The sequence below is a fragment of the Sorex araneus genome, chromosome X (genome assembly GCF_027595985.1).
Source record: "Sorex araneus isolate mSorAra2 chromosome X, mSorAra2.pri, whole genome shotgun sequence".
NCBI lineage: Eukaryota > Metazoa > Chordata > Mammalia > Eulipotyphla > Soricidae > Sorex > Sorex araneus.
In genome coordinates, this window is record NC_073313.1 from 172438094 (window position 1) to 172450371 (window position 12278).

The following is a 12278-nucleotide window of genomic DNA, read 5'->3' on the forward strand; positions in this document are numbered from 1 at the left end:
CTGATAGCTTTCAAAGTATTAATGTCATTTCACTTGATCTACTAACCCCCAAAGGATTTATGTTATTTCACTTGGTCTTCTACTAACCCTGAAAGCTATGCAAGATAATTTAAACCTCTTCTCCTGTAGGGAAACAGGTTTGTAAGTGCGGTGTAACTCCACAAAAGGGCACTAATACAAATGATGAAAATCAGTATTCTAATCACACAACATAGAAATAAGGAAAAAGGCAAACAGGGCTCTAACTACAATGAAAAATACAGACTGTCACTTTGGAGGTTTAAAAAAACGAGGAATAACATAAAAGTAACAGTAGAATAAAACTCATATTATAGAAAATACCAGAGACTTCTGATGTAAAAAACTTAAAAAAAAAAAAAAAAAAAGGAAGAAATCCTGTTAGTATTATTCACCAGTTAGTATCAGAAGGGTTCACTGAAATTGGCAGTCTTTTTAAGGGTTTAACTGCAGACACAAATGAGAGAGAGAGAGAGAGAGAGAGAGAGAGAGAGAGAGAGAGAGAGAGAGATCTCATTTGGAAGGCAGGCATCCAGATAGGTGATATTCAGGAAAAGAACATAATAGATCTTACCTAGCAAGCACTGAGGATTATCAGCTTTTCGAACTCTAACAGACCAATGTGGAGCCTGGAGAGGATCCAAATCACTAAAATGTAAAACAATAAACATAAGATTCTAATTATAACAATCCCAAGAGTCATGAATTTATCAGTCGAATTTAAACATATATAATAGAATAAGCAATCCGTTCTGCCTTCTAAATCTGTTGATGATATTCAGATACACCAGGTATCTGGATGTATTATAAAAATAAATTGAGGGGCCGGAGCGATAGCATAGTGGGTAGGGAGTTTGCCTTGCACGCGGCCGCCCCGGGTTCAATCCCCGGCATCCCATATGGTCCCCCAAGCACTGCCAGAAGTAATTCCTGAGTGCAAAGCCAGGAGTAACCCCCTGAGCATCGCTGGGTGTGACCCAAAAAGCAAAAAATAAATAAATAAATAATAAAAATAAATTGAAAAAATTTTTTAATTTGAAAGTTTTGGGGGTGTTGGAAATTGAGGGTAAAACCCCATGTGAAATGTTTTTGCTCTAGTAATGAGCCACATCCTTAAGCCCCACAAAATTAATCCTGAAAAGTCAAAGTTCTTGAAACACAAGATAAAAAACAAAAACAATAATAATAAAATACATACAAAAATTATTTTGATTAGAGATTTTACACTGATAGCTTAGTGAGAAATTAGGAATTTTAGGAATAAATTAAAGAAATTATAAATAAAAATGTGCAATAATAGACCCCCAAATACAAGCAAGGTTGCAGCAGTCTTTGTTTAAAATTTATAAATGATCTGATTAAGGGCGTGTATTGAATATGCCAAAAACAGTAACAATAAGTCTCACAATGAGAGACTGGTGCCCGCTCGAACAAATCGATGAGCAACAGGATGACAGTGACAGTCACCGTGATCTAATTAAGAAAACTTATGTTCCTTTTACTATCAGAAAACAAATTTATTTTAATTATGAAAATAGTGTCCTTTTCTACCCTATTCTGCATTTTTAAAAAAGAGGAACTAATAAAATTGTATTCCCATCTTTGGTTTTCCTGGCCATTTCTTAGGGTAATTTTCAAGTTTTTTCCACTGCACAATAGTACATGATAGATATTCTTATTTGACAATCACACTATTCCCATATATTTTGGAGTTCATCATCTCTTCAACGCACCTCATGAAATGCTTCCTACCGGCTAAAGAAAATGCAATAAAATTATACACTGAATTCTAAAGAAACTACTCAGTTTCTTCGCAAAAACCAAGATTGATATTGTTCATTATTCTTGAGCTAAAAATCGTATCCCCAAAGTCAGCAACTTATACACACATCTTTCATACCTATTAGTCAGTATAAAAAGTGATCCTTAAAAATAGAAAAATCAGACCTTCTGCCTGCCGCTCCAGGCTCTAGTACCCCAGGTGAGGCCTGCCGCTGCTGACATCCCTTGACCTAATCCGAACGAGTGGAGCCCCTTCCTCCCAGCTAGCTCCCTGCAGCTTCCACATCTGCCTGACCTGGGCAATATAAAGGAGCCGACACGACAGCTCTGAAAGCACGCAACAGATCTACTCAACAAATTACAAGCTACACAGTTATTCTTCCTGTCATTTGGTGAAAACAGGCAAAGAATAAAAAGGACAACCTCAGCTTATTCCCTTGGCATCTTCCAGGGAGTCTAAAACAGAGGCTCACCCCCAGCACTTAAGAACACTAGAAAACCAATGGGGAAAACAAAGAAACCCACCAAGCTCAGTAAGTGAAAACAATATCACCCAAGACATATATGACACTGGTAAATCCTCAGGGAGTATCTTTAGTGACACCATAATTAAGATGTTATATAGGATGACACTGCTTTGTCCTTTCCCCTCTTGCAACAAGGAGCTTAGGTTTATCCCAGTCACACCCATCAAAGTGCTCCCGAGTCACTCCCATTCCTTTGTCTATTTGTAACTACTTCTCTATGCTCTCTTCCCAAACAGTTAATCAGCTTTTCCCCCTAATGAAACTGTTAATTTGTAAGGTCAGATCTTTCTAGGACACTGAACTTATATTGTAAGTTAATATTGCCTTTCTCTTCTCCTTGTGTCTTTTGAATAGTTTACTTTAAAGCAATGTCCCTTTTGTATAGACACAAGAAGACAATATTATGCTTTTGTAACTTGGGATTTAATTGGCCTCGAATATTATTCCCTCCTCGGCATCTGCTTTCTCCACTTAAGCCTCAGTTGCCCTCAGTTCCTAGCACCCCAAAAGCAGGGTCCCAACGAGGGATGGGACGGATCCAGGGCAAGTGGTGAGTTATGTGCTACCCTGGCATAGAGATGGGCCTGGCCAAAGTGCCTAATTCTTTTTTTTCTTATTTTTTTTTTTGCTTTTTGGGTCACACCCAGTGATGCTCAGGGGTTACTCCTGGCTTTGCACTCAGGAATTACTCCTGGCAGTGCTCGGGGGACCATATGGGATGCCGGGGATTGAACCCGGGTCGGCCGTGTGCAAGGCAAATGCGCTACCCGCTGTGCTATCGCTCCGGCCCCAAAGTGCCTAATTCTTAACTATAAATTAAGAGCTTGATCCTGGACAAATGCTGTCATAATCCAAAAGTAAAGACGAGACTAGAACCCTGCTATGGATAGGAATGACTAATCTGGCCTGAGCACTGTAGTCTGAGATCGAGATGGCCCCAGGAGAGTAATTCTATAAGCTTACTGCATCTCTTATTGTGTCCATATGATATAGGCAGGTAGATAGGGAAAGGCCCTTGGCAATGAAATTTAGATTAACAAAGCCCCAGGAAGGAGAATCCTGAGACTGACCCACCCTGTGATACAGAAAACAGACCTGATAAGACCCTGAGGAGGTTGTACCCCTCCCAATGAAGTTCCTCAATTCCGTCAACCTCTCCCTTAATCTGATTAAAATGTGATCCAGCCTAAAGAAGACGTCACCACTCCCAACCTCCCTGGTAACATCCTTAGCAATGGACTTTAACCTGGGAAGAAGCCCCACATGGGGGCAGGTTGAAGAGACCCTATAAAAGACACCTTGAACAAAGTAAATGCGAGCATATGCTGCCTGAGCCCACGTGCTGCTTGTGCCCACGTGGCCGAGCACATGTGGTGCCCGAGCACATGTGTCGCCCACATCTCCCCCCTTGAGATGTATACTTTCATGCTTTCGTGTCCAGTTGCTAGGATGTGTGTAGAGCTTCCTCCACCCTTGGTGAAGCCCGCGTTCTCTCTTGAGAGCGTTACTCCTACTGTTTTTTCTTTTCCACCTATCCCTTCCTCCTTCCCTCAGAAACCTCTAAATAAAATCTGTTACTTCACTGCTTGTCTACTCCTGAAATTCTTTTCCGAGAGTGAAGACAAGAACCCAGTAACTCTGGGTCCCGGGTGGTAGAGGTGTCTGGGAAGAAAGTGACGTCTTTCTCCTCCCTGCTTCATGGAAGTCACCCGTGGGGCCCACCGACATCACATACAAAATGATTAATATTGTGAATGTTTATATGTTTGCTGGACGAGGAAAGGAGAAACACACTCATGGGACTCCACCCTTGGGTGGATGGTCCTGCTGAAGGAGAATCTGTGCTAGAAGCAACATTTCCTGAGGGGAAAAACTTTTCCCCTATTGATTGTGACCACACCTATGTGTAAGCCCCAACCCCTCATGGTGGGGGGGATTTAATTAGCAGGTAACAGTGGGTTTCGGGGGCGAGATCGAGAGAGATCAAGAGCCGGAGAGAAGCGGAGACAGGAGAATGGAATAAACGACAACTGATCGAGCAACGGGCTTGGCCCTTGTTTGCTCCTCTGTCTGCCCCATGGCCCGGGCCACTCCGGCTGAGCGAGCGGCCCGGGACCGTCCCCCTTGAACCCGGAACCCGGGGGTGGCCCACAGGGAGAGCCACCAGGGTCGCCCCTGGCAGATGTTTTTTACAATGTTCAATGAAAGAAACAATAAGCACAAGTAGCAAAGCACAAGAAAGTCCGAGTTGAAGTGAAAAAACTACTGTCAGAAATGACAGAAATAAGGAAAATAGGAAGTAATATTAAAAATTCAACAGAAGCTGGGGCTGGAGCGATAGCACAACGGGTGGGGTGTTTGCCTTGCACGTGGCCGAACCAGGTTCGATTCCCAGCATCCCATATGGTCCCCTGAGCACAGCCAGGGGTAATTCCTGAGTGCAGAGCCAGGAGTGACCCCTGAGCATCTCTGGGTGTGACCCAAAAAGCAAAAAAAATAAATAAATAAAAAAATTCAACAGAAGCTCTGAATAAAAGAAGCTGAACAAAAGATCAAGGGCTCTAAGCAAACAGCAGAAGGTGGAAAATAGTCTGGGAAATAAAAAAAAAAATGGAAAACAGAACTAGGGGATCAATTAAAAAATCAACAGAGTTCCTGACGAACAGCAAGGTAATGTGATGAAGAAACTAGTAAAGAAACTATCAAAAAGAACTTCCCAGAGTTGGAGCCAGAGATGTAGCACAATAAATAGGTAAGCTATTGCCTTGCACATAGCCAACCCAGGTTTGATTCCCAGGATCCCATATCACCAAGCACTGCCCGAAGTGATTCCTGAGTGCAGGGCCAGGCGTAACCCCTGAGCTTTGCGAGGTGTGCCACCTCCCACCAAAAAATGAATATCCCAGAGTGGAGGATTATAGGCTCTGAAATTCAAAAGGTCTGAAAGGTCCCAGAGAAAATAGACTCAACTAGGAAAACTCCAAGACACATTGTATGCAAAATGATAAAATCCAAAGATAGACAGAATACTTAAAGTAGCAAGTTCAAAAAAAGGAATTCACATATAAAGGAAGGCCCATAGATGTACAGCAGATCTATCAAATGAAATTCAGCATGTTCTAAGAGCATGGAGGGATATAGTACTCAACAAGATAACGACCTCACCAAGAATATTCTATCTAGCTTGATTATCAGTCAGATTTGAAGGAACTATACAGAGTTTCATGGACAAGCAATAGCTTAGGGAATTCATAGCCTTGAAACCAGTTTTGCAAGAAGCAATAAAAGGTTCTCAAGGACAGGACAGATTTCCCCATATACAGCACTGAGTATGACACTCACCAAGAGGGCACTAGATGAAGAAAAGGTATGCTTACTCCTAGCTTGCTAAGGGATTTGACACATTTTCAACAATGAATTAAGATCTTATTTATATTGGTTAAAATCACTTAGCAATCAATTGTCACAAATTTACTTTTATTGATTTATTTTGATTGATTCCATTTGTAATTCCTTTAAGTCTTGTTGGAGAAAATAATATGAAATAACACCTCTATTGCAAACCACAACACCCAAAAGGAGAGAGAGAGCAAAAGGGAATGCCTGCCAGAGGTGGGGTGGGATGGAGGGGTGGGGTGGGGGCGGTAGAGAATGCTGGGATCATTGGTGGTGGAAAATGGGCACTGGAGGAGAGATGGGTATTCGATCATTGTATGACTGAAGTGCAAGCATGAAAATGTTTAAGTCTGTAACTACCTCACAGTGATTCACTAATAAAAAATTTTTTAAAAAAGAAAATAATAAGAAATAAATTTGTTATTTGCCTGCCAGGAGGGTAGGCTAAGAAATAGCAAGAACCTGGAGACATTGGTAAAAGGAGGGGAACACTGCTGGTGGGACTGGTGTTGGAAAATTGTATGTCTGAAACAACTCTATTATGAGCAACTTTGTAAATCATGGTGTCTTCATAAAAATTAAAGGAAAAAAATTAGAAAAATAAACCAACCTTATCAAATGCTGACAGGAAACAATTTGGCAGTTAATTTATTCTACAGAAAAAAAATAAAGTATGACTCATAACATACTTACGAATAAACATCATTATCCACAATGATACCTTCAGTCAGGTTAGGCCATGTAGTGGCTAAATGGAGTTCACTAAAACAAACAAAACATAAAATAAATCTTAAAGCTTATAATACTTTATATAGCACCAATTCAGTGATTTGGCTGCTAGAAATGATTAATAACTAAAAATCCAGGCATGAGGGAGCTGGAATGATAGCACAGTGGGTAGGGTGTCTGCCTTGCACACGGCCGACCCGGGTTCAAATCCCAGCATCCCATATGGTCCCCTGAGCACCACCAGGGGTGATTCCTGAGTGCATGAGCCAGGAGTGACCCCTGTGCATTGCTGGGTGTGACCCAAAAAGAAAAAAATAAAATAAATAAAAAATAAAAAATAAATAAAAATCCGGGCATGAGCATATAAAAGTGGTGTTACCAAAATCTTTATCAGCTGAGGAATGGATCATTAATAAGATTTTCAAACAATGGTACATTATTCAGCCATAAAGAGCAATGAAGAATTTATTAATGCTCCCAAACAGTGCTCAAGAGGACATGAGGGCCACTGCCAATGGTGCCTGGGGCCACCAAGGCTCACCTACACCAAGGCTACGCTAGGGGAGAGGATGCAGGACTAAGGTCTGAACCCACAGGACAGACATGTGCGCTAGACTTTTGAGCTAGCTGGTAGCTAAGAATGTAAATTTTCTAAGGTTAAGAAAAGAGAGGAGGGAGACATAACCAGCATGTGCTTTTGTAGATTAAAAATGGAAAATTACTAGCACTTGAATAATTTTATATATCAATTTTGGGTTCACGTCCCAAGCCTTTATGACTAAGCCTACCTCTCTCTAAATGCTGAATTCTTTTTACAAGATAGATGACACTAAAAAACCTCTTCACTTCTTCTGGTACTACCAAACATTCCTTTCAAATCATAGTTGCAAAGAACATTAACTAATCACCAATTGTTTTGAGTGGCCTGCCATATACCTCCTCTTATTGCTAATCTTTTTTGAATTGCTTTTCATTCATTTATCTCTCTCACAGCTTTATGATTTAAAATTAGGAAAAAGCAGTTAAAAACTAATTACATCATTTTTATACTATCGGTCAATTTTATTCCCCTCCTAAAATTTTCCTGAAGCAAAATTGAAATAGAAAAAAACAAACAAAGGGCTACAATATACTTGTTGGCTATGCTATACCATTCCCATTGTGCTCACTGCATTGAAGCCATGCTGGTTGCTTTTTATTTCCTCCTCTGAAGCTCTTTGCCCAGCTCTTCCTTTTGCACAAAAGGGAGATTCTCTCTCTTTGCCAGGCTCCAATACTCCTCTAACTGAAACATGGATTAAATATCACTTCCTTTGAGAACATTTTCCTGATTGAGTTTCAATTTGTTTTTCACTACATCATGTATTTATTCTTCAAATTATACTGCAAGTTTTATTTAGGTAATTATTCTGCCTCTTTCCTTCAGTTAGACTTACATGCTATGAAGAAAGATACTTTTTTTTAGCTCTGTAAATTCCCTATTTGGCACAGTACCTGGCACATATGATAGTGAAAATTAGAAAAATGAGCATCAAATTCACTTGAGTAATTTCAACAGCATTATTACTTCTATCTATATATGAGAGTATTAAGCATGTATGAGTATATATGCATATATTCTAATTAACCAAGCAGTTTATTTACCAAACCAAATAAAGATCATTTCTTAATTTCCCAAATAGTTTGCTACCAATGATTGCATTTTCCAAACCCTATATTTTCTTCTGAAACTACTTTAAAATTTAGTAGTTCTCCTAAAATAACCTATCTATATTAAATCATAATGTGTATATTTATTTTATTTTATTTTTGTTTATTATTATTTTTTTTTGCTTTTTGGGTCACACCCGGTGATGCACAGGGGTTACTCCTGGCTCATGCACTCAGGAATTACTCCTGGCGGTGCTCAGGGGACCATATGGGATGCTGGGAATCAAACCTGGGTCGGCCGCATGCAAGGCAAACGCCGTACCTGCTGTGCTATTGCTTCAGCCCCTAATGTGTATATTTATTAAAGAAACATAAGTAATTATTTTCTCTAAGTGATGAAAATAAAATGTTATTATCTATGTTTTTCAACATTTTAAATGTTTCCAAACACGCTGACAATGGTGGAGGGAAAGTGGAGTCAGAAGGAGGAGGGGTGCTGAAAGCTGGCGAAGTGTTATGCATAAGTCCCTATCATTAACGGTACTAGAAACCACAATGCCCCAAATTTATTTACAAAGGGGTCAGAAAGGGACAGACACAGAAGGACTGCACTCATTGTGGAGTATAGAATAACATCCCAAGAGGCTGACACCCAAGGACGGTAGATACAAGGGCCAGGGGGATTGCCCCATAGCTGGAAGCTGGAGAAGGCAGATGGAATAGAGAAGGGATCACTAAGAAAACGATGGCTGGAGGAATCAGTCAGGATGGGAGATGTGTGCCAAAAGTAAATAATGGACCAAACATGGTGACCTCTCAGTGTCTGTGTTGCAAGCTATAATGCCCAAAAGTAGAGAGAGTATGGGGAATATTGTCTGCCATGGGGGCAGGGGGAGGGTGGGAAAGGGGGGGATATACTGGGGATATTGGTGGTGAGGAATGTGCACTGGTGGAGGGATGGGTGTTTGATCATTGTGAGACTGTAACCCAAACATGAAAGCTTGTAACTCTCACGGTGATTCAATAAAAATTTTTTAAAGGGGGGAGGGGCAGAGAAATAATCCAGTGGGAAGGAGCAATGGCTTTGCACACAGCAGACCGAGGTTTGATCATTTGATCCCTGGCACTCCATACTGTCCCCTGAGCCCACCAAGAATGATCCCTGAGCACAAAGCCAGCAGCGAGCCCTTAGCAGCACTGGGTGTGACCTAAAAAACAAAAAATTAAATTATGTTTAAAAAAAAAGTGCCTGTCATAGACACAGGCTGGTGGACAGGGAAAAAAATGGGACACTGGTGGAGGAAAGTGGACACTGATGAAAGGACTGATGTGAAAACATTATTCCTGAAGCCAAATCATGAATTACTTTGTAATTCATGGTGACAAAATTAAAGATAAATAAAAACAAAATGTTTCCCCAAAAGATAACAAGAATCACTTCTGTAAGGAATAATCAATAAATGGTATTATAGACATTTTAATTTTACTCATTTGGCAGAGTGTGGGAGCAGGAGTTGGGCCATACTCAGTGGTGCTCGGGGCTGATTTCTGGCGCTGTCCAGGGGACCACAGGTGGTGATGGGGACCGAATGAGGGCCATGAAAGGCAAGTGCCTTCACCCCTGTATTATCTCTCTCACCCCTATAGACATTTTAAAACTTCTTCTTCTATTTTGGGCGAAGGAGGAGGGCATGGGGCTGGGGAGGCTGGAACACATGATAATTCTCAGTAGTAAAACTCCACACTCTGCACTCAAAAATAAACTCCTGGCAGTACTCCAGAGATCATGAGGATCAAATCTGGGTTGGTTGTGTACAATCAAGTGCCCTACCTACTATACTATCCCCCAGTCTAAGCCTTCTATTTCTTAAGGTAACAGAAAAAAAAGATGGCCAGATAGTTAGATGTATATAATTGGTAGCCCTGGAGACTGTGGTATTAATAATAAAAGACAGAAAAAATCATTATCAACATAGTTAAAGAGTAAAATCCCCTAGTTCAAATAATAGACTGAAATTCACCTAATAGGATCTTCACAGGCACCAAAAGGTAACTTGCCAAACTCCAGGCCGCCAACTTCTCCTCCTACAAGGGCATCTATATCTAAAGAGAAAAAAAGAAAGAAAGAAAAAACTTTTTCCATTAGCATAAAAATAGGGAAGTAAGAATTTAACCTTGTTATGTAAGTCCTTTGAGAATAATCATTGTAAAATTAAAGTGTCGACATCAAGAATACATATAGCAGGCGTCAAAGTAATAGTAGGTAGGGCATTTGTCTTGCATGCCACCAACCTGGGTTTAATTCTCAGCATCCCATATGACCTGCCAAGCACCACCAGGAGCAATTCCTGAGTGCAGAGCCAGGAGTAACCCCTGAGCATCATCTAGTATGATCCAAAAAGCAAACAATAAATAAATACATTCACACACACACACACACACACATATGTGTGTGTGTTCTTCCTTTCTTTTTTTTTTTTTGCTTTTTGGATCACACCCAGCTATGTACAGGGGTTACTCCTGGCTCTGCACTCAGGAATTACTCCTGGCAGTGCTCAGGGGACCATATGGGATGCTGGGATTTGAACCCGGGTCGGCCGCATGCAAGGAAAACTCCCTACAGGCTGTGCTATCCCTCCAGCCCCTATATTTGTTTTCTAAATGCAAATCAGAAATCTTTTAGGATCTAAAGACTTCTTCCAAAGAAAATTATCGTAGTAAGACAACACTAATTCCTATTGATACAGTGGCTCATTCAAACAGTACATTCTAAATTTTACTCAAGAGAACATTTTCCTATATAATTTTTATAATGGATAGAAACAATACATTATAATCTAATTTCTAAAAATACAATCTAAAGGAACGATTATTCACATTTAAAAAATTTAGTCTCCAAGATCTGAGGAGAGTACAGAAGGGTAAGGTGCTTGGCTTGCCTTACACATGGCCAAACGGGGTTGGAATCCTCAACATCACAGATGTTCTCCTACACACGGCCAGGATCACTCCTGAACACAAAGCTAGGAACAGTATCTGAGAACCACCAGGTGTAGCCCCAAAGTAGATAGAAACAAAAAAACTTAATCACCAATCCACATTCATCAGTTCTGGTGATTGAACATGAAGACCTTTAAAGTTTAGAAAAGAATTTCCTTCCTGTATGGATGGTATCTAAAATAAGAAATTTTAAAGAGTTTATCACCGCTTTAGTTCCATCCACTTTGAAGAAGTAATAAGCAATTTTAAAAGACATCAAAAGGATTTATTTCTCTTTGAAATAACACAGATGGTTATTTTTAATTATTCACACTAGACTAGATTCAAGTCTACTGTTGAGTTATGAACTCTGTCCAGATTTGTTAAATCATGTTTGACAATTATCTAAACCCTAACTAAATTATTAAAAATAAGTCATTAAAAATGACTCAATTACTTGATTCAGTAAATTTTAAAGTCATTTGTTTCATTTTCCAACTAAAGAATGCTTACAACAATAAAGATCACAATGACTGGTTTTATTATAGCATATGAATTTTTAAGAGCTTCAAAATTTATAAGCATATTATTACTACATAATAACTATACAAAAGTTTTAACTGATTTTAAAGTTGAGACGCAACACTGTGGAATGAATTATCAAGGGTTTTTGAGTGTCACAATGTTTGAATTCAAACATTACCACTTAGTGGTATGGTCTTGCGCCTATAACTTCTATTCTCTAACACTTAAATTCTCTAAGACATCTCCTCGGTGAAAGGAGAATTATATGAAATCTTCTACAAAATACCAAACATAGTGAATGGCCTTTCTTACATGTTGAATTCCTTCTTTTTATAAGAAAAATACTAAAAAGAAATACGGCTTTAAATCACTATTACAGTAGCCAACACCTAATATCATACTTAGTGGTGAAAAGTAGAAAACCTAAAGATACCCCTAAGGTATTTCCGGAACGCTTCACAGAAACTACCAGAACATAAACCCAAAGAAAGGAAAGTGACTGGGAATCTCTGGCGCTGGGAACTATATACACAGCACTAAATGACTAGGGGCATTCTGTACTCTGGACCATAATCTTTGCCCAGCACACCTCAACCCGCTTAATCCTAAATAATACCCAGTAAAAGATTATTTTTTAAGTATTATAAAGCTCCTCAATTTTATATGGCCTTT

General features: G+C 39.7%; 1 protein-coding gene across 3 annotated transcripts in view; it reads right to left on the minus strand.

Annotated features, from left to right (window-relative positions):
* Positions 1 to 12278, minus strand: part of RAB3GAP1 (RAB3 GTPase activating protein catalytic subunit 1) — a 78533-nt gene that overhangs the window by 28717 nt on the left and 37538 nt on the right. For all 3 annotated transcript variants that reach the window (XM_004616506.2, XM_004616505.2, XM_055120401.1), the window contains exons 9-11: positions 10124 to 10205; positions 6417 to 6485; positions 593 to 666 (exon numbers count right to left, since the gene is read on the minus strand). In XM_004616506.2, the coding sequence (XP_004616563.1) occupies positions 593 to 666; positions 6417 to 6485; positions 10124 to 10205 (225 nt within the window). The remainder of the gene's footprint in view (positions 1 to 592; positions 667 to 6416; positions 6486 to 10123; positions 10206 to 12278) is intronic.